The sequence below is a fragment of the Taudactylus pleione genome, unplaced genomic scaffold, assembly GCF_031769625.1.
Source record: "Taudactylus pleione unplaced genomic scaffold, aTauple2 ptg000977l, whole genome shotgun sequence".
NCBI classification, from domain to species: domain Eukaryota; kingdom Metazoa; phylum Chordata; class Amphibia; order Anura; family Myobatrachidae; genus Taudactylus; species Taudactylus pleione.
The window spans coordinates 4,973,630-4,997,438 of NW_028285378.1; the positions used below are offsets into that span (position 1 = coordinate 4,973,630).

The 23,809-nt window shown below is 45.9% G+C and overlaps 1 protein-coding gene across 3 annotated transcripts in view; it reads left to right on the forward strand.

The window, feature by feature from the left end:
• KALRN (kalirin RhoGEF kinase) overlaps positions 1-23,809 on the forward strand; it is a 1,228,991-nt gene that overhangs the window by 360,891 nt on the left and 844,291 nt on the right. For all 3 annotated transcript variants that reach the window (XM_088460751.1, XM_088460749.1, XM_088460750.1), the window contains exon 6: positions 20,862-20,984. In XM_088460751.1, the coding sequence (XP_088316877.1) occupies positions 20,862-20,984 (123 nt within the window). The remainder of the gene's footprint in view (positions 1-20,861; positions 20,985-23,809) is intronic.

Here is a 23,809-nt window from a genome sequence, read left to right on the forward strand (position 1 = left end):
CCCTTACCAACACCCCAGCACCACACTACCCCCCTATTACCAACACCCCAGCACCGGCATCACTTACAGCAGTAAACTAGTTAAAAAAAAATCCTTACCCGATGCTGGTCTTCTTGTACTCTGTACTGCTGTCATCCTCCCACACACTTCCTTGTTGCAGGCAGCCATCATCCATGCCAGGGCGGGATGCTCCCAGTGCGCTGAGAGCAGAGCTTAACCCTGCGTCAGGCGCACCTCTGGGACTCCCAGGTTCGGGTGCAGTGTGCCTGGCAGGCGCCTGTTATAAAATCATCATTAACACCTAATTTAACTCCATGCTAACGCTCTTAAAGTGATCAGTGACCTTCATTAGGATGTACAAAGAGAGAATATATGGAAATCTATTCACAAAACCGCATTTATTAACCTTAAAGCAAGTAATTAAAAAATACAAAATTTTAAGAGGCGCAGTGTGCCTAAGAGGCCACCCTGGACAAACCTACATATTTCCGCAAAATACCAACAAAATTTGTAATTTTCATTCATAAAATGAGCAAAATACACAAAATTGCAAGAAAATAAAAAGAAATACGTACTTTCAAAAGTCGAACGAGTTCGGGCGCAATGAGCCTGAGAGGCTAAGAAGGTCACTACTGCACTCCACGCAGGCGGCAGGAAAACTGACAGCACCTAGAGATAGGAAGGTACTACGAGGGGCAGGCCCCTGGGCCCCATAGTGGTGGAGAGGTGAGCGAGAAAAGCTTTGTGGCGCATGGCAGGCCAGCTGCGCCTGACGCAGGGTTAAGGAGGCAGAGCTTCTCAGGCTCAGCCTCCGAGACTCCAAGTATGCTGCTGCTGCTGCTATACAAATCAGGCAGCCAGTAGCAGCAGCTGCCGGCGGCCAGAAATTATAGTATAATGAAAAAGAATTTTAAAAAAGCCTGAAAATGACAGGGAAGCTCAGCAGCGCTCTCTAGGGGTCGGCGCTCGGGGCGACGGCCCTGTTAGCCCGCCCCTAGAACCATCCCTGTGTGTAATAGAAATCCCCCACACACTAGGCCAGCAGTGTTATGGGATGTTGTATAGTCAACCATTGCTTTAACAGTGTTGACCAGTTTCAATCCTTGCAACTGTTGATTACAGTATATAACTGCATATTCACCATAAATGGATTTATTACTATTTACCAGTAAAATTAACATACACACACAAATTCCCTAGGAAGTAGGAACTATTAGCATTAACTGACAGATGGAACATTTTATTAATGGAGTATTAGATCGTGCAACCATAAGCAATGAAGTTTGTGAGGGACAAGAAATTATATCCTTATGCTGTGAGGAGCAGTTGCTGTTCCTACTTAGAGGTTCAATCTGTAATGCACAGGATCTCTATACAGTGTACAGAGCAGGATTCCACCTTTATGGGGCAATGCTGGAGCTTCAGTTTTAATTGTATTTTGTGCTCAGAAAACATGTAGCATCTTAAAAGCTCTCTGGTCATTGAGATTTATATTAAGATCTGACTGATCTCTTTTGCTTATATTTAGGTTGGTGGGAAATTTGTGAGCCTCCTCTATAGAAACTACCTTCTGGTTAGTTTTGCTGCCTTTCAGAGGAAGAGAGGGATCCGGAATCCTCTCTTAACAGACATAGAAAAAGAAATGTTCTCTTGGGCGCAAGTTTTATCATAAGTTGAATAAATAGTCTTTATTAGTTGCTCATTTAAAAACATGAAGTTCATCTCAATATATTTTCACAACAAAATAATACAATAGCCTGGTGAACATCTAGCATAATCAGGGCAGCCATCAGAAATTGTGGGGCCCGGGACTGACAAAATAGGTGAGACTCTGCTAGCACTGTCTTTTATTAGGCGTCTATTTTTGCATATTTTTTCTCCAAAAATGCGGCTGTCACAATGCACCAGCAGACTGTGCTAATTAATTTGATATGCAACACTTGTATACAGGCTTGGACTTGGCTGCCGGGGAATTGGGTAATTCCCCGGTGGGCCCCACTATGTTGTAGCCACACCCGTTTCTGTGAGGGGCGTGGCTTAGCGTGCCACGAATAGGGGGCATGCTGTCGGATTAACAACTATGGAGCCGGAGCTCCAGTACTCCAGTTTAGACCCCTGGGCCCTGCCAACTCAGCACCCGGCCGCCTGAAGCTCCACGGGAGGCCCAGGCTCCACCAACTCGAGCGTAGCCAAAGCTCCGCAAGGGACGCTGAAAGGAGCCCATCCCTGCAATGTATTAACAATGAAGTGATCGCATTAGTGGTCACCTCATTACTATATTAGGACCCCCGACATGCGCATGCGTGGTGAGGAATCCTCTTCCAGTAAATTTTACAAATTGAAGCCCAAAGGTTACAGCTGGCTAATGCCATGGTGTTAGCTGCTGGGACCAAACTCTGGTAATGGTAAACCTGACAGTTTGACACCTATGGGGGTTCCGGCTTCTGTCTGAGATATCTGCTGCTGTCCCTACTTTTCACATATGGCTGATACTTAATATCTGCAGGTATTCTACGAAAGCGGGTGTTTTCGGGTAATAAGTCACAAATATTATTTGATAATTAGGCCCCTTAACCACTTAACTGACGATTTTTTCCCCCACAAAACCGTTCAGTAGCGGTTGGGTTTTTCTATTATTCAATAAAATTCAAATGTATTCTTAATAACATATTTAAATGTTTTATTTAATAAATATATATATGTGTGTGTGTATATATATATATATGTGTGTATATATATCTCTCTAGGAGGTGTTTTGCAACTTCCCACCCCCTATTGGCAATAGATACCCACAGTGGACATACCCCACACCCAATTAGATCCCACACCCCATTAGTAGTAAAAAAATCTGTTCTGTAAACCAACCCTCCCCCCTGTAAAAAGCCCCTCTTTCTTTGCCCTCTTCCTCCTACCCTGTGACTAATATTTTTTTTTAATAATTATTTTACCCCCTCCCACTTCCAGTGTTATATTTCATATATTACCCCTCCCTCACCCCCACTTATGCTATATCCCCCCCTACCCTGGTTAAACCCAAACCCACATGGGCATACACCCCCTCCTGCCCATATGCAAAGCGCAGTGGTGTGTGCGTCAGGAGGGACTGATGACACACTGCTGAAGCTGATTTCTGTACTTGCAGAGATCAGCCAAATAGGGCTTGGAGGGGAACTAAGGAGGAGTGATTCCGGATGTGATGTCGGTGGTCACAGATTGCAGCATAACTTTTGGTGGTCCGGAGAGTCAGAGTCAGGGAAAGCAGTGGGGGGGGCGTTGTCGCATGTGTTGCGACCTTTCCAGCTGAAGCACTGCTAGCTTCGGTCTCACCCATGGAACTAGTCACACCACATGGCACAAACCACACACTCTGAGCTGACCACACCCACACAGCACTGGTGATGCTCCCACATCACTAGTCACACCTCCTATAGTGGCACACAATATTTATAAATAATTATAAATAATAATTATTTTCAGCTCCAGACCCATGTGAACTTAATCTGGCACTATAACAACTAGTGATAGTCCACTAAAAAGCAAGAGAATGGGTTAACTCCTCCATCTATTTGCACATATTATTGCCACGCCTTTCTATCCACTGGGTACACCCATTTTGGCAGATGGTTATGCCCCTTCAGCGGGCCCCTACTATTGCAATCCCCTGGTGGGCCCCAATCCGACACTGCTTGTATATCTGTGTGCAACTGAAGGTGCGTATCCACTAGCAGATAGTGGAATGACAGTACGATTACAACATTGTAATTGTATAGTCGTTCCTCTTTGCCTGCAGTGCCTACACTGAACGATGAGTCGTTCAGTGTAGGCACCCTCCCTCATCCCTGAACATGGTCAATCTGTCATTATCGGCATATTGACCAGCATGATCAGGCGATTCATGTCAAAAACGACCAGCGGGAGTGCGCACCGCTGTTCATTTTTGACAGTTTCATGCCCGATTTGTGAACGATTAATGAACGATAACGATATCGTTATTGTTCAATCATTCATTTTAATCGGCTAGTGGATCCCCGCCTTGAGTCTCTGCATCTGTATGCCAAGTGCTACAATGTAGCAACCATAGCTTTTCTCGTTCCAAGTTCCGTTGTGGTTCATATACAGACTTCTGTGCACCCAGATATACAAGTGTTGCATCTCAGATTAATCAGCACAGACTGCTAGTGTGCTCTAGTTGCATCACATTGCGACTTATTTAGCTGCATTTTTTGTTGAAAAGACGCAATATATACACACGGCGCTAGCAGGGTAGCATGGGACCTGGCAGATCACTCACTCCAGGCAAGTCGCACTGCGTGACGTATTATGGCTAGATGTATAATGACACATCTGTATATGACCTTTACACATGCCTTCACACTACAGACCACGGCCAGGTTCGCACATCCCATCACATTCTACAGAACCCTCTATCAGTTTGAACATCTTATCACACTCTACAGAACTTTCTACGAGGCTCACACATCTCATCACGCTATATAGAAACTTCTGCTGGACTCACACATCCCATCAAATTCTATAAAACCAATGCCGGATACACATGTCCCATCACATCATACAGAACCCTCTCTCAGACTCACACATCTTCTTACACTCTACAGAACTAGACTCACACATTCCATCTTATTCTATTGAACTCTGAGACGGATTCGCATATCGCATCCTAGAACCCTCTGCCAGGCTCACACATCCCATCATACTCTATAGAACTATCTGCCAGACTCACAAATCCCATTTCAGTCTACAGACCTCTATGATGTTTACACATACCATCACACTATAGAACATATCAGACTTGTACATCTTGTCACACTCTGCAGAAGCTACTGCTGGAGTCGCACTTCTCATCAAACTCTATAGAACTCTATACTGGACACGGAATCGGTATGTAATGCCGGCTGTCGGAATGCCTCCTGTCAAAATACTGACAGCGACATCCCAATGGTTGGTATACTTACCCTCCCCTTTCTCACTCTAATCCTCTCTTCTTGTACCCTAACCATCCCCACCCCGCACCCTAACCCTCCTCATTAGTGTCTAAACCCAAGTCCTCCTCCCTTCGTGTCTAAACCTATGGATACCTTATTAAAACCTCTATGCAATCCAGTCTATACCTTCTAAAATCCTGCCTATACCTTCTAAAATTGTTGCTATTTAGCGTAATGAGTCGCACAGTAAATAAATGCTTTCAGACTTTGAATGTGGTTCCAAAGCACAAAAAGTTATTATTCAATATAAAAACAGATGGTTACACGCTGTGATCTAAAGACAATTAGCACAAATAAATCATACAGACCCAAGGTAAAGTTGTTATATACGCACGCGCTCTGGGCCCAGATACCGGCATCAGCATTAGAAACCTCCGTCAACAGCACAGCAAGAAGACTCAAGACTGGGGTCAGAGAGCGCACATATATACTCTTACAGGGATAGGCAATACAATAGACAAGTTTGACATGATTCCATTGGTTTTTCTTAAAGGTGCTTCTGTTACAGGATAGTTCATAGGTCAATTCGAATGGACACAAACAGCCTCTAACAACCCTTTGTGTCCTTTTTCCCGCTGCATGCTAATCTAAGATGCTAACATTACAGAGTACACTTTAATGTTTTAACTCTCTATAGTCCATAGTTTGCAGACGCATGTTGCAATCTCACCGGAAATCTGTGGAGACACACTGGATCAGTACAACACCAAACACGGTCTGCTTACCATGTACTAAACCTTAGATATCAAATAACCTTTATTACACAACATTAATAATTACTGCATAAACCTTGAATATTACACTTTAACGCTAGGGAACCTTTTATATAAGTGTGCAGTGTGTAAGTATTGGGAAATTGGGAAAAGACGCTAGTTAGCGTTGTGCGACTATGTGTTTTGTGGAGTACCCCATAGTACGTGTTTTGCAGGGATAATCATTTTATATGTTTTAATGACTGTCTGTATTTACATGGTGAGGACTTTTAACTTCTTTCTATTGCATGGGAATCGCACGACGCTAAATAATAGCATCGCCGTATGTACTTATAATGGCGAGTTTCACTAAAATGGCGCTGGGTGGCCATTCGCAAAATGACGTCTCATTGCCTTTCGCAAAATGGCGTTGCCTTGATCTAATTTTAAACCGATCTTGTCTCAGCCAATTATCCGGCTTCGACAGTGCCTAACCACCCTATCCCCCCCCTGGTGTTGCCGAACCTTATCCTCTTCCCCAAAAAACGTAACGCTATTCCCGCTATGCTACCTTAACTAAAGCTTCCCCGCGGCTAACAGCTATCGATGCCCCTGACTTACATCGTTCGAACTGGCATCCTTCTGGATTCCGGCGATGGGATTAAGACAGGCATCGGTATTGCGACGCCTATCTTAAGTCCCTTGTCTGGCTTCCCCCGTCGGTATTTAGACCGGCAGCATCACGGCCACCTGTCTCATAACTACATCCCGCTGGACACACACGTTCCACTATACCCTACACTGCCCTACCCTATGTTGGACTCACACATCTTATCACACTTTACAGAACCCACTGCCATACTCATACATCCCATCATACCCTACAGAAGCCTCTGCTGGACTCTCACATCCTATCCTCTGCCAGAGTTATATATTCCCATTTCACTCTAGAGAACTCTCTACGATATTCCTACATCCCATCTCATCCTACAGAACTCTTGTTTGATTTGCTCATACCATCACATTCTCCAGATCACTGCTGGCATCACATCACACTCTTATCACACTCTACAGAACCCTCTATAATACTCACATATCTCATTTCACCTCATTCTATAGAATCTCTCTCCTGCTCATACCACCCATCTAACTCTCATTACAGTGTGCCGGGCCCACACCACCCACCTCTTGTACATATCTGATTTTACTATTTTCTTCCTAAAATCTCTAAGCTGTATGACTAAAAATAGTTTTGCTCAGTGCAGTAAAAGGATTTGCGTACATTGTTTTGCCGCCATTCTTGGCATCTTCTTGACAAAGTATTGAGTTATTTAAGCGATTTCAATTTACATGTCACAATGCATAAGCTGGGTATATGAGACCCCCTGAAGCCCAAGGTCCTGTTCTCCTCAAATAACATTGAAAGCAAATCTGAATATTATCGCAAAACGATGTAATAAAATGGATATATTATTTGCATTAAAATATTAATTAAATGTTTTATTTTCTAGGCTACTTACTTAATATTCATCATAGCAGGCCCATCATCTAGACCAGGGGTATATTTCTTCTTCAGGGTCCATAGGCTCCAGAGGGAGACCTTGGGGTGTAGGTGATGGAACTGAATCCAGGCACCACGCAGTTAAAGCTTTCAGCTCCCAGGATGCACTGGGTCCACTCTCCCTATATCCCCCGAGCCAGAGGCACCTCAGTTTCATTGGTGCCCGGCCGGAGTTGGGTCACCATTTCGTAGGGGGCTGCTTAGGCAGCCCTTAAGCTATTATTTTTATGATGTGATTTCTTTTCTTTTCTTCATAGAGCACGCAGCAACAGACTGTCCATGGGATGTCTGCGCTGCCACTTCGTCACCCCTCCGGGCCGCGACGCCAGTACCGAGCTCCGGATCTCGGCGGCATTCCGCGGGGTCAACGTTAGCCAGGGCCCCCAGAGCGGACCCAGACTGCAACCGGACTTTAGGGGACCGGTAAGGCGGGTCGCGGCTTGTGATGACCCGCGTGTTAAGGCAGTCGATACCTCCGGTCTCAGGTGGACCGGAGGTGGCTGATGTGGACACAGGCACCAGCCATCGTGATCCACTAGACCACCAGGGACATTTTGGTGAGGGAAACCAGCGTCCAAGGGGTTAATAATCGCCCAGGGGAGACAGCTTCCCTGTTTAAGCGGCTCCTCCCCTCAGCTTAGTGTGCCTTTCCTCTGAGGTTTGGCTTCTCTGAGCTGTTCTCCTCTGGCCACGCCCCCTCTGAGGTTTGCAGTGGCAATTTCTTCATGGTGCAGTTGCAGCACTCCCAGGACAGCACGTGGTCCGGTTCCCCTACATACCTCTCCCCAGGGTCAACGTATGTAACAGTATTTCCTACTAGACACTGAGTCTGTGTAGTTGAGTGTAGTGCCAATTTGCAGTAATTCTTGCATTGTATGTGACTTGTACTAGTGCTGCCAGTCTGTCTCTTTTTCTCTATCTGTCAGCATATGGCTATACCCTTTCTCTATTTCATGCCCTAATACAGGTGTTGTTAGGGTGGTTCATAAATAACCTCCTACGGATGTAGTAGGTATTACCGCCGGCCGCATCCTGACAGTGGAAGCCTGGCAGAGGTGAAGATCCGGAACGGTAAATAAGGTAAGTATCACTAACCTAATTCCCTACCCTAACCTCCCCCCCAAGTGCCTAACCCTAACCTCCCTCTGAGTGACTAAACATAACCCCCCTTCCCCGCGGCCGGCTTCCCGACTGTCATATCCCGGCAAGAGTCTAAAGACAGGCGTCGATATTCCGACGCCTGTCAGTAGACATACGCCGGGAGCCCGACGCCCGGCATCTCCATTGAAGGGACGCCGAGCGCGGATAGCCGCGGGGGGGTTAGGTTTAGGGTTCTCAGGGGGGGACTTAGGGTTAGGCACCCCCCCCGGGAGGTTGGGTTTAGGCTAGGGGAAGGAGGGGTTAGGTAACCCCTGGAAGACTTAGATTTAGGTGGCGGGGAAGGGGGGGGTTAGGTTTAGGCACTGGGGGGGATTATTAGGGTTAGGCACCCCTAAGGGAGGGTTAGGGGGTAGAAATAGATTAGTATATACTCACCTTTCCTCCTCTGCCGGGATGCCGCTGTCGGGATTTCAACCGCCTGGCATGGGTCTGGCGGTAAATCATACCGATTTCTTCCCTGCAGCCTAAACCCAAGTCTCCCCCAGGGGGTGCCTAACCCTACCCCCCCTTCCCCTAGCCTAAACCTAACCCTCCCGGGGGGGGGGGTGCCTAACCCTAGCTCCTCCAGGGAGCCTAAAAACCTAAAAGTGCGGCTGTCCGCGCCTGGCTCAGTTTCGTTCGATATTCCGGACGTCGAACTTTCGGCGTAGGTCTATTGACAGACGTCATAAACGACACCGGTCTTTAGTACCTTTCCGGGATATGACAGCCGGGAAACCGGTGGTCGGGCTTTAGACCGTCGGCTTCCTGACTACATCCCCCTCCTACATATAAACAATATTTGTGAGGTCGTTCACATACTGTTGTGTGCTGCACTGTGCCATATTTAGGCAGCAGGTCCCTGCAGCTTACCCAAGCATAAGACAGGATCAGTGTACTGCTTCCCTGATTGTATTTGTACATACTCGTGGTTGCATTGTACCCAGTGCCATATTGTGTGTTTTCTTACTCTGCTGAGATGTCCGACAAGGGTTATGAACACATTTCTGCACCAATTCTGCAATGCAGATTATGTACTGTAGATTTCAGTGAGGAGGATTTGATTCAGGATGGGTTATGTGTGAGATGTTATAATCCACTGTGTACCTCAAACCCCCTGACATCGGTACAGGAGCCCCCTTGGGCGATCTTTTAACAGATGCTGGCTTCCATTGCGGGCCGACTAGCAGTCCTGGCTGCTTTTCCTCCTATGGGGCTACCACAGCAGCCTGTCATTCCACTAATTATGCGGACCCCTCCTATATCACAGCAGGCTGTCATTCCCACTCCGGGATTACCATGGCTGGATGTTTTATCTACTTCAGTGCAGAGTCTGACAGCTTCCTCTACGGCCATTCAGACCATGTTGCAGAGGCCAGCTAAGCGTCCTGTGGTGTCATCTCAGTCCACTCAGCTATCAGAGTCTGAGATGTCATGTGATGACTGAGAAATGGCTGACACCTCAAACCCAGACTCCCCTTTGCAAGAGGCGGAGACTAAGTCAAAGATTAATATTCCTGCCTTGGTGCGTGTTATCAGATCTGTATTGGTTATAGAGGATGACCAGCCAGTCCCTAAATCCAAACACCCTCTGTTTAAACAGATAAAGGTGACTTTGGCAGTATTACCTCTGTCAGATCAACAATTGAATCACATGGCTGCTGCCTGGTAAGTGGTTTCAACCTCAGAAACGTTTGGACTCATGTTACCCATTTGCTGAGGCTTATTGTAAAAAGTGGGAATCACCCCCTGCATGTGGATTCCCACATCACAAGATTGATTAGAAGTGCAACGATACCTATGCCTTCCATTACATCCTTGAAGATCCTACAGATAGGAAAACGGAAACTTGCCTGAAATCAATATACTCTCTTTCAGGAGCTGTTGCCCGCCCGTCCATGGCTATCTCCTGGGTATCTAAGGCTATAGAGAGTTGGGCCGATGCACTTGAGAACTCCTTCCCTACGGAAGCTCCGGAGAATCAGGTGTCGGTAGGAGGCCACATCCGTGATGCGGCTGCATATATCGGTGAGGCCGCTCTGAATATAGTCTAGTGACCTCCAGGTTCTCGGCTGCGGCCGTGTCTGCTCGCCGTTCCCTGTGGCTGCGCTCTTGTAGCCAGGATGCTGATTCTAAAAAAGCCCTGGAGGCCTTACCCTATAATGGGGAGATTTTGTTTGGTCCAGACCTGTACAAGATTGTTGACACGTTATCAAAATCTGCGTTTCTGCCTTCAGCATCTGCTCCTTCAAAGTCTCGAACCTCTTCCTTTAGGTCCTTTCGTCCCCAAGGTAAATTCAAAGGGCAGTCCTTTCCTAGACAGTCCACTGCCAAGAAGGCCGCCAAGCCTAAGAAACAGGCCTGGAGCACAAGACGTCCTGCCTCCAAACAGGAGGATAAACCCTCAACTTGACAGGGCCGGGCCTCCCTCTGCGGGACCCCAGAGTGGGAGGCCAACTTCTTCAGTTCGCCCAGTGTCAAACCACCAAGGACGCTTGGGTAAGAGAAGTGGTCTCTCACAGATACGCCCTCTTATTTCTTCAAAGACCTCCTCACCAGTTTTTCGGCATAGGCCCTTCTTCAGACAAGAACAAGGCCTTACAGGACCAGAAAGCCATACAGTCCTTGATGCAGACAGGGGTAATTGTGCCAGTCCCACTATCCCAGCAAGGGACTGGTTACTATTCTACTCTCTTTCTGCAGAAGCCGAATGGATCTCATTGGCCTATCTCAACCTCAAATCCCTGAACAAATTCCTCAGGGTGCCCAGGTTCAGGATGGAAACCTTACACTCCATCATACTGGCTATGGAACCTGGGGATTACATGGTGTCGCTGGACATTCGGGATGCTTACCTTCATGTTCCCATAACTCCGTAACACCAGCGTTATCTGCGGTTTGCTATACTGCAACAACACTTCCAGTTCAGGGCGCTACCCTTCGGCCTATCCACAGCTCCAAGGGTGTTTACCAAGTTATGGCCATCATGGCAGCCCATCTGTGGAATCAGGGTATCTGGCTACTACCATACCTGGACGACCTCCTTCTGTTGGCTGGTTCTCCAGAAGTGCTTCGCCAACACCTGCACCTGCAGGTGCACGGGTGGTCAATCAATTGGAAGAAGTCCTCCCTGAATCCCTCGCAAAGGATGATTCATCTGGGGGCCCTGGATTCACAACAGCAGATCATTTTTCTGACAAGATCTCCACATTACAGCTACGGATACGCAGATGCTGTCAAAGTCGCCGGGTGGCAATACACTTGGCAATGCAGGTTCTCCCTGGTGTCGACCTTCGACATTGTGGAATATGTTCAATTTCATTCCAGGCCTCTGCAGGGGCTGATCCTCTCCAGATGGAATGGATTGCCACACCTGATCAAAGCTCAGCAAATAGTGCTCTCCCCGGAGGTGTGTCTTTCTCTGTCTTGGTGGCTACTGACATCTCATCTAACCAAGGGTCGCCCCTTTTGGATCCCGAGCTGGGTACTCCTAACAACGGACGCCAGTCTTCGGGGCTGGGGCGCAGTGACCGGTCCGCACTCTTTTCAGGTTTATTGAACAGCAGTCGAAGCAACACTTCCAATCAACATATTGGAACTTCAGGCCATGTACAGGGCCCTCAAGATGTTCAAACACATACTTCTCGGAAAAACAGCGCAGGGTCAGTCCGACAACTCCACCAAGGTAGCTTACATCAACCATCAAGGAGACACTGGAAGTCGGGCAGCAATGACAGAAGTGTCATGCATTCTGACATTGGCAGAGTGTCACCTCCTGGCCATTTTGGCAGTGTTCATTCCGAGAGTTCTCATTTGGGAAGCAGACTTCCTCAGCTGTCACCACGTGCATTCAGGGGAATGGTCTATTCACCAAGAGGTGTTTCAACTCCTAGTGAACAAATGGGGCCTCCCAGAGGTGGACCTCATGGCCTCCCGACACAATCACATATTACCAGTGTATAGGTCCAGAACAAGAGATGCCGAGGCAAACTTGGTGGATGCTATGTCAGTGAAGTGGACCTACCAGTTTGCGTACCCGTTTCCTCCAGTCTCCCTTCTTCCTGGAGTTCTTCGGAAGTTCAAACAAGACGGAGGCACAGTACTGCTCGTGGCTCCAGCCTGGCCCAGGTGTAATTGATACTCAGATTTTCGGAGTCTCTCCATCGACACTCTGTTCCTATTACCTCAACGTCCGGACCTGTTGCCTTGGGGTCATTGCCTTTACCAGGACCTGGATCGTCTGTCTTTGATGGTGTGGCTCTTGAGACATCCCTCCTAAGGTACAAAGGATTCTCTCGCTCTTTCGTCAACACGATGCTTAGAGCGTGTAAGCCAGCTTCTGCTACGAACTACCACAGTGTGGCATACATATTTCCAGTGGTGTCATCCTAGGAATTACGATCCCCAGGTGTTTCGGATCTCCAGAGTCTTGGCCTTCCTTCAAGCTGGATTGGATCTCAGACCCCGCCTGCCTCGCTGAAAGTGCATATCCCTGCATTGTCAGTTTGGTTCCAACGTAGAATTGCTTTCCTCCAGGGTGTCCTCCGGATTCAACCTCCCTTTTTCCCCCCGGTGGTACCTTTGGCCTTTGGCAGTAGTTCTTCGGACCCTACAGGGTCCTCCATTTGAACCACTAGATTCGATAGACCTTAAGTGGCTAACAGCTAAGACTCTTTCTTCTGGCAATTGCATCTGCCAGGAGAATGTCAGAGTTGGGGGTGCTCTCCTGTCGCTCCCCCTTCCTGATATTATATTGGGACCTGGCTCTGCTTTGTACTCACCCTGAGGCCCTGATTCAGAGCTGGACGCTCTGACAGAGCGCTCGCTCTGAATCAGGGCCGTCCCTCCTACCTTTTGGAGCGGCCAGGAGGCTATAGCGAGCGGCCAAAATGATGGTTGCGATGGTCAAGACCATCGTGACCATCGTGACGAGATCCTCCGGTAGGGTCTCGCTGCCGCAAGCCCTGGAGTGCTTTTGGCTCTATCAGTATCCCGGCCTTTCAATCACCAAACCTCTCGGCAGGTGAGGCATCCTTGGATGTGGTACGCATCCTCAGGATTTATGTGGACCGTACCAGTTCCCTTTGGAAATCAGACTCCTTATTTGTGCTTTTCGGATTTCACTAGCAGGAATGGCCAGCCAATAAGCAAACATTGGCTAGATGTCTTCTTTTAACTATCTCAGAGGCTTACACACAGGTTGGCCTGCCTGTTCCGGCTTCTGTTAATTCTCATTCTACTCTGTCTGTGGGTCCCTCGTGGGCAGCTCGCCGTGGTGCCTCGGCTGTAAGATGGCCACATGGTCTTCTGTCCAGATCTTTCTAAGGTTCTATGCCTTTGATACCTTCACCTCTCAGGATGCTTCCTTGGGGCGCCGGATTCTCCTCTCAGCAATGGAACATCCTCACTTTAAAAAGGACTGCTTTGGGACATCCCCAAGGTCTCCCTGTGGAGGCTATGGACCCTGAAGAAGAAAATGAGATTTATGATAAGAACTTACCTTTGTTAACTTTCTTCGAAGTCCATAGGGTCCACAGGACACCTGCCCTGACGCACCTGGCTTCAAATGGGCTCTGTTGCTGGTCACCGGTTTTCCCATCTCCTTCTGTGTGAGAATGTGAATCTTGAGTGTACCAGTCTTCCTTCTCTCTTATCCTCATCCGGCCTTTGGCTTATTGCGTACTGAGATGCCTCTGGCTCGGGGGGGGTATAAAAATAGCTTAAGGGCTGCCTAAGCAGCCTCCTGCGTAATGGTGACACGACTCCGGCCGGGCACCAACGAAGGTGAGGTGCCTCTGGCTCGGGGGCGGGGTATAGGGAGAGTGGACCCAGTGCATCCTGAGAGCTGAAAGCTTTGACTGTGTGGTGCCCGGATTCAGGGCCTGATTCAGAGCCGGACGCTCTTTGCGGTTTGTTGACGCCTCTATGTCTGAGCAAGCGAACAAAAAATGCGCTCGCTATTTTGTAAAGACGCCCCTTTTCCGTTCGCATCGCACATCATCTCCGGTATTTATTACATTAATAGGGTACATCGAAAGACATCTGAACTGCTCGCAGTGCTTGTGGTAGGTTTTTCTTACCGCTATCACTGCGAGCAGTTCAGGCTAAAAGACAACCAAGTGACGTGGTCGATGACGCTCCTTTACTAATTATGTACTCCCATTAAACGCCCTTTTTACCGTTTGGCACGCCTGCGTTCGGATCTCCACTCCCCCGTTTTCAAGCACTTTCCCCTGTTACCACCCACAAACTATACATTCTGTCAATCAAATTAGCAGCCCCTCGCTGTTTTGAGAGCACACGATTTCCGACCGCAATGACTGGTTTGCGCATGCGCATTACGACCCATACGCATGCGCAGTTATGCGAACATCGCTCAGAGCGAACGAGCGGCCGCTTACGAGCGGCTCTGAATCAGGCCCTCAGTTCTATCACCTACACACCAAGGTCTCCCTGTGGACTCTATGGAGTTCGAAGAAAGAGAGTTATCAAAGGTAAGTTTTTACCAGAACTCTCATTTTTCTGGCATCCTCTGCGACAGGCCTGTTCATGCTTGTATAGTATTTGTAGTTATACTACAATTATATAGCCACATGCTGTCTAGCTTGGGTGTGGCGAAATACCCTTTAGTGCACAGTGTTTAAACTGTATGTAGTATACCCCAGTGTAGGGATAGGTTGGTAATGCATGCTGTCACTTGTACATCTAAAACAGCTGGGGAGCCACATTTTGCATACCTCTGCCCTCTTGGATACTGGTTCCTCTGTTACATAGGATGTGTCATTCCTACATGCAGAGCACCTCAGTGCATAACTGATAAGTAGATCCAGCCACATTGTCAGTGGATCCAGATCACTAGATGAGATCTCATCTTATCATTATCCACGGTGACTGATATGTTATGGGCTTGGGCCACAGGGGCCCAGCATGTTTTGGGTAATACGGCAACATTATGTTCCAGTAAGTCATTATATATGATGTCTTTTTACTAACACCTCGTTGGATTGTTCGGTAGGAAGTGTGTTTGGAGTTCATTAGTAAAACAGTTTACCCATCAGTAGAAAATTAGTTAATAATGAAATGTCATCACCGATAAATGCCAATTTATATCCTCCTACTACATATCTTATGATCAGAATGATCTATTTGATTTGTCTGAGCATCAATCACAGCAGAGATCAGTCACATTCTCTAAATGTCTGTTTCCCGAAAGATCCCTAGAGTGAGGGGATCCTGGTTGTCACTTACTTTATATAGATAATTGGTGACTGGTTAGGAGAACTTATTCCTGTGATTAAAATTTTTTTATATTGTAACAAAGGGAAATTTTTACCATATTAGTAGCAGAAGACTATTCACTGATTTAAATCTGTAATTTTATCCTGACCTCTGTCAGAGGAGGGGAATTTGTGGTGAACTTGTAGCTCCAGTTTACAAGCACTGGTTTGATTGATTAATTATTGTCCTGCTATTCAATTTAAAATATTTCTAATGAATTGCTGATGATATACTGTATGAGGAACTATCCATGCTCTTGTGTGTGTCAGTACAAGCAGAGATAGCTTCTATATATGAATGAATGTGTGAGTGTGTACAGTATAAATAATATTTGCACTTTTGATTGTGCAGCGGATTAGATAATATTACAGTCTTTGCTGACAGATGATGAGATATGAATGTATTAGAGTTCTTCCAGCTTCAGTATCTTCATTACATCCATATGTTTTTATGTGATTGGAGGAGGATAACGCACGCAGTAGGTGTTCAGGGGGATTATAAGAGCTCTGCTCATGGTTATTAGCATTTAAGTTCATATACTGTAGCCTATGTTATCTGGGGGTAGGAAGCATTTTTTCTACGGAATGGTTCTTGTGTGCAATTTCAATTAATTCTTAGGAATAAATTCAGTGCAATCAAGTCTTTTCAGAGGTACTCAAGCAAATCAGTCATCCAGAAAATTAAAAAGCGAGTGTGTGTAAAACGGTATTTTTGTTAATTGCTTAATCACTGTGGGGTTCTGAAGCGCAAGGATTGACCCTTGGTAAGTGTACACTGCAAATCTTGACACTCCCATCATAATAATATTTACTCGGAATAATAGAGACACAGGTACATTTACCAACGTACATTAATTTAATGTAAAGCCTATGCCCTATGCATAGCCGCTTAAACTCTCAATATTATGCTGTACTTGGTAGGTCTATTTTTTTTTTTCTTGAGTAAGGGGGTAGTGAGGCTTCTCTATTTTGAGTCACTCTAGGTATAAACCTTTGCGATCTCTCTTTCAATGCAATGTATCGATCGACTTAACTCCTGATGGAAAGTCCCAAACCACAGCGCTGATACGCACATGCTCACCTATACAAACAGACTTGTGACCTTCAATCCCCGACTGCAAAAATATCGAAAGAAAAGGATTGTACCACCCACAGTGGAGGCACTGTTGCTGGTGTAGAATCGCAAGAACGGTCGAAGGTGCGTACACACTGCACTTTTCGTCTGATATGGCCCTGTTGACTCAGATGAATATTAAACTACACATAAGATGCGATCCTCCGATTCGACCAGTTTCATCTGACAAAACAGGATTGAAGGTGCGTAAACACTCTGCGATATAGGAAGAACAGGTCAAAACCGAAAGAACGACCTGATGCTTGTATAGATGTGTACCCAGCATTAGAAATCACAAAATTATGTTACACCTTTGAAAGTATAGATAAGGAAAACAAGATAGTGAAGATGAAGTTCTCTTTGGTTTTTACATTTCTAGCATGATTCTTAGGGGTTTCAGTTTTTCTAGAATGATACAAAGAGCAGAGTTACAAGGAACAACGGCAAGGGATTATAAGGAAGGAAATACAAATTTGCTGCCTTGTACTGTATGTCCACAGATTGGAGGACGTCCAAACCAAAAATACAAGTTACTGCAAGTAGCATTCACAAACATCTCAGAGTCCCCATACAGATGGGCCCAGCTAGTTTGTTGCTCATAGCGCTGCATTCAGGCCTCTGTGTTGCGCCGTGGAACGTTACTTGATGGCTGTACTTTGGCGTATTGTGGTATTCTCCAACGAAAGATACGCTACGGCATGAAATACACCGTTTAACCGCTGGGTGGCGAGTACTCCACTGATGTAATTTGTACTGAATACCATACTGTTAAATTGGAAGGATATCACATTCACGCAGTGTATTTGCATATTGCATGTTCGCACAACCAATCTTTTTAATATCACAAAAGCTCTTAGAACGGGACTCAAATCAGTACACATACTGTACATAACTGTACAGTAGTGTAATTGCTGTGTTCTTATGACGGTATAACCGATACTGTAGATTAATGAGACGCACGCACAGCTTTCAATGAGACAGGAGGAATTATTCTCTAATGGTGGGGTACTGTGTATATACTGTATGTACTAGTATAATTTGAAAGGAAGATACATTTTTTTATTATTAAAAAGAGCAGCGGGTTGGTGGAGTGCACACGGATTAGCCCGCTACTGACATTGTACACATTGCCTGCTGTAATTTGCAGACATCACATCACATTCACCACAGGTGTGGTTCTTGATATGGCTGGCATGTGGGCTAGATGATAGGTGATCGCCTTGCAACAGTGTTTGTCCCGGGTTCGAGACCTGGAATATAATATATATATATTTTTTTAAATCTTCACTAGAGGATTAAAAAGAAATCACTTGGTGTGTGAGTTCTGTCATTTATACAGATATCTGTGTTGACCAAAAAGACGCACTTCCAGCATTGCATAAATACCAATTGAAGTTCAGTATTGTTATCCAACCCTTACTGAACTCAGTATATTATCCACAACTTCCCACCACTTGGCATTTCTATGCTACTTTATGCCACTGTACTGCTGATGCACTGTGTGCACAAGAAAGTGGTGTGCGGTGCTGCATATATGCCATGTAGCGCCCTACTGTGCTGTGGCTTATGGAGGCTTATAGTATTGCGCATGCCCAGTGGGTCGGTAGTCACACACAGTGCATCTTAGACTTAAATACTATAGTGATTTCATGACTTTAGAAACTAGTAGTGGGTTCTGTTTAAAAGTGGGGTCTCTGTATTACAAACTGACTGTGCGTTTTAAGACGCACACTTGCATCAATGTCGGCACTGTCGGCCCTGTCCCAGACTGAGATACTATAGTGATTTCATGACTTAGAAACTAGTAGTGGGGTCTGAGTGAATGTGGGGTCTCCGTATTACAAACTGACTGTGCGTTTTAAAGCGCACACTTGCGGCACTGTCAGCACATCTGCGCTGTGGTGGCTGCCAGTTCCGAGGCTTGCACATGGGATCTCCTGCGCATGCCCAGTGGAGCCACTCCATACGCCATGTAGCGCCCTGCTAGTCACGCTATGCTGTGGCTATGGAGTCTTATAGTACTGTGCATGCCCAGTGGAGCCGGTTGGAAGTCACACACAGTGCATCAGGTCCCTTCCCCCAAAGCAAGCAAGAGCCTTTCATTACCATAATAAAGGACGCTCTATTAGCCATTTAAGCAGTAAGGTCAAGGTCTGCCCTTATGTCCTGAAAAGGTGAGGAATGGTGACCATTGCCAAGGACACCATCCCCCATCTGCTAGGACAACTAAAATGTCGCTATGAATGTGTCGGTCGCTGCGGCACTGCAGAATAGCGTTTTAAGACGCACACTTGCGGCACTGTCCCAGACTTAGATACTATAGTGATTTCATGACTTAGAAACTAGTAGTGGGGTCTGAGTGAAAGTGGGGTCTCTGTATTACAAACGTTTTAATCCGCACACTTGCAGCACTATTGGCACATCGGCGCTGTGGTGGCTGCCGGCTCCATGGGTTGCACATGGGATCTCTGGCGCATGCCCAGTGGAGCCACTTCATACGCCATGTAGCGCCATGCTAGTCACGCTATGTTGTGGCGCATGCCTAGTTGAGAAGGTTGGGAGTCGCATACAGTGCATCAGGTCCCTTCCACCAAAGCAAGCAAGAGCCTTTCATTACCATAATAAAGGACGCTTTGTTAGCCATTTAAGCAGTCAGCTCAAGGTCTCCCTTGTGTCCTGAAAAGGCGACGAATGGTGACCATTGCCAAGGACACCATCCCCCATCTGCTAGGATAAATAATGTGCCTCTATGAATGTCGGTCGCTGCGGCACTGCAGAATAGTGTTTTAAGGTGCACACTTGCAGCATTGTCGGCACTGTCCCAGACTTAGATACTATAGTGATTTCATGAGTCAGAAGCTAGTAGTGGGGTCTGAGTGAAAGTGGGGTCTCTTTATTACAAACTGACTGTGCGTTTTAATCCACACACTTGCGGCACTGTCGGCATGTCTGTCAGCTCTGGGGGTTGCACATGGGATTTCTGGCTTAAAATGTGGGGATTTCTTTCAGAACCCTTTGGACACCCCCCCTAATGATAAATTACTGGGGGAAAAAAACGTAAGTTGCGTACTTTGTTGAAAAACGAGCGAGCAAATTTTGGACGAAAAAAAAAACAAACTTTAAAAATGGTTTTAACGTATTGGTCTAATTTTTCGATGGGCGGTATGGATGCGTCAAGTGTTTTAAACATCGCACGTGGTCGCAGCAGTTGTTTTTTTTACAGTTTTTAAAATTGTGTTTTTACGACCCGAAAATATACTTCCACCCATTTTAACGTACCCCCAATTTACATGGAACAGTAATTTCCTAGAAAAAAAAATAGATTTTTATGTATTTTTTCACCTTTTTTTTTTGCCCAAAATTTGAGCAGTCGTTTTTCGCCAAAGTACGCAACTTACGGGGTTTTTTTGCGGTAATTTATCATTAAGGGGGTTGTCCAAAGGGTTCTGAAAGAAATCCCTACATTTTTAGCCAAAAATCCCATTTGCAACCCCCAGAGCTGGCAGCCACCACAGCGCAGACGTGCCGACAGTGCCGCAAGTGTGCGGATTAAAACGAAGGAAATAGCCCTGACCCTGTACTGGACTGTAAAAGTAACTGGGATAGAAATACAGGGTATTTACTGCACATATCAGGAAGCTGCATCTAATAAAACAATACACCGCCACAGTTGAAGTTCTTTTTATCAACGGGATAAAACATCATTATTGGAATATCAATTGAATTCACCTGTTTATATATACACAGATTGATGATAAAATAAAAGGGTTGAAGCCCGGTATATTATACAACATTGTTGAACAGCAGCCACAGAATTTTATACATAATAATTTTATTACACTTTATTTCCTACTATTTCACATCTTTCTTTTAAAATACTTTGCCATTATATTGAGTTCCCAATTTATTTTAATATATACCAATAAAATTTATATTTTAAAATTGTTCATATACCTTGGTCTCTAGTGCACCCAATACAATAACTCTTCTTTCTTTTTCTGTTTTTTTATTACATAAGCTGCCTTTGTAGTTTCCTTATTTCAGCACTCCCTCTTGTTGTTTCACCCATTACAGATGTTTGACTGGATCACGCACAACAAGGAGGTTTTCCTGCAAGGTCACACTGAGATTGGGATGAGTTACCAGCATGCCCTGGACCTGCAAACGCAACATAACCACTTTGCCATGAACTCAATGGTGAGTGTCAGATTCTTGATCATTTAAGTGATTTGTATTTTCCTTCCAGATACAGGTTATTTGGTTTCTTGGCATCATGGTGGAGTGAATGGGGCAGATGCAGAGTTGAACGCTGTTCCTTCATTGCATGGAACTGTGCTTGGTTTCATAGCGCTGTCTTTGTCAGTGCATTCTTGCAGCAACCCTATATCTGGTGTAAGAGAGATTTTAAAACAGGGGAAGTTGCACATACTACAACACTGCACAGCCTGCAATTCTGTTGACATTTTCCCTCATAATAAACTTAGCCTATGCACAAATGTTTCACTTATTCAGCTACAAGTGGAGATGCCCATGAAGTGTGTTCTGCTCTGCATCACTCATAATTGTGTGCGTTCCAGTGCATGGATAGTGTGAAAACACAGAACCGGCTTGCTTTGAGCTCTTCATTATTCCCCAAGTGCTCTTGTGTTCTCCCACACTCCAAAAACATACTGGTAGGTTAAGTGATTTCTTAGCTTGTATGTTAGTGACTTTATACTGTAATCTCCAATGTGACAGGGACTGAAATGAATGATATATAGTCTTTGTACAGCACTGCATAAAAAGTGGCACTATATCAATACATTTTACTTATCTGCATTATATGGGGAAGAACAAATCAGATAGGATGGTGGAGGATTTTACTGTGTGTTTCCTGTTTTTTTTATTGATGGACTGTTTCCTGCATTTACTGTCTATTGCGGCTTGTAGCTTTGATTCTGGGGTCTGTATTGCAGGGGTCTCCATCTCTCACTTCTTCTGTCGTCCCTGTGTTATAATATACAATGGTCCTATCTGAATGTCACACCAGGGCAGAGGTGTCACCGGGTCTGGTGACATCCGGTGCATTTAAATCCCTCCGCGCGGAGAAGCTGCTTGTATCCAAAAGAGGGGCGTGACCTAACATATAGGGGCGTGGCCTTGTGGGAAATCTTGATCACATCACTCCAGGATTCTGGGCTGTCCCCGAAGACTGGTGCCTGCACAGGCGGCTCCTCTTCTGTGACAGAAGGTGAGTGCTGCAGGAGAATGTCTCACTGCAGCACCCGGCTCCTGTCACTGAGGAGGAGCCAGCATTTTCGTGTCTCCGAAGGCGACTCCCGAGTGCGGCCCACACCCACATAGTGACGCCACTAGTCAGGTGATTGTATTAATAGTCATGTAACTTAATATGTCCTGTAAAAAATATACACTTCTAGAGCCTCCTCTTGGACCTCACATTAATGCCACACAGCTTGTGGCAGTGACCTGAATACAGAGCTGTGACTTTCAATGGTTAATTACACAGGGGCCTATTCATTATGTCTTTCATCTGAAGATGACGAATGTTTCCGCAGTCAAGCTACGAAAATATGACGAATAGACCCCACTATGAGATGATAAACTACTCTCACAATGTGTTCTGCACTGTTCTTGCCGTGTGTGCACCGCACTGACCCTGTCCTGTGTGCTCAGCATTGACCCCGCCCTTTGAGCTCCGCACTTGACCCTTGCCCTGTGTGCTCCGCACTTGACCATTGCCTTGTGCGCCCTGGACTGACCCTGCCCTGCAGGCTCTTATGTATATTATCAAGTGCGTTCTGCATGTTTAGATATGTTTTACCCAGTGTGCGCTGCTCTATGTGTGCATTCTGAGTATCAGATACTGACAGAGATTGTCATTACTTATGGTAACATAATACCTGTGTTGCTGCCTACCCCATGCCATAAACTGAAGTTTTTATTGCACTAGAACATACTTTCTATGTCTAATTAGAGCATTTGAGCAACAAATCCAGAGAATAGTTTGTGTATCTAGACCAGTGATTCCCAACCTCGGTCCTCAAGGCACACTAACAGTCCTGGTTTTAGTAATATCCATGCTTAAGCACAGACTGTTAAATCAAAATAACTAAGGTACTAATTAAATCACCTGTGCTTAACTATGGCTATCCTTAAAACCTGGACTGTTAGTGTGCCTTGAGGACCGTGGTTGGGAACCCCTGATCTAGACCTTATCATGTAGTCAATGAAGAGTTATGTTAAAGGTCCTGTTTCCATTATAAACACATGGTTCAATTGCTCAAATGTTCCACTGAACAAGTTACTTCAAAAATCATAAGTCAGTCAGCTGCTAGAGACCATAACTGCCCTTCATCTTTTATTATAACTGAGTGTCCTTCCTCTTCTGGTCCCAGGAAAAGCTTTCACTTTAGAGCTGATGTGTATCCACCAATCCACACACCATGTCTGTCTGTTTGGTAAAGCTTTCTGGAGATCTTCCAGTTTCTCCTAGTCATACATAAACATTATATATAGGAGTGTGATGCTATTCTTCTCTCTAGGTGTCCTATTCATCATCGGAGGCCGTATGGCCCCTGATGATTAAGTATTGAACTCATAGCGGAGGATAGATTACACCGGAGCAATTCATCATTGCTCAGGTGCGTGGACAGCTGCACCGAAAAGCAGCTGTCCCCTCGGGTAGTGTCGCAGCTACAGATGTAGCTGCATTACTTACCTTCTCCCCGTTGGCCCGGCTACGCATGCATGTGTGAGCCCCTAACGATAACTCGTTAGCCAACACTCACCACTTTTCCGCGGCAGAGTCCTAGAGCCTTCATTCCCAAATTGCCAACTGATCTACGATCCGGATCCTCTTCACCGTTTTAGTCTCAGGTTCAAACCAGCCTGAAGCTGTAAGAGAATGGGGTATTCAATAACAATCCTCCTATGCTTGGTGACACAATAACCACTAGGGATGAACGCGACCTTCACCGGTTGGGTGAATGGTCATCATTGGCACGGGGCCTCAGCTACCCAGT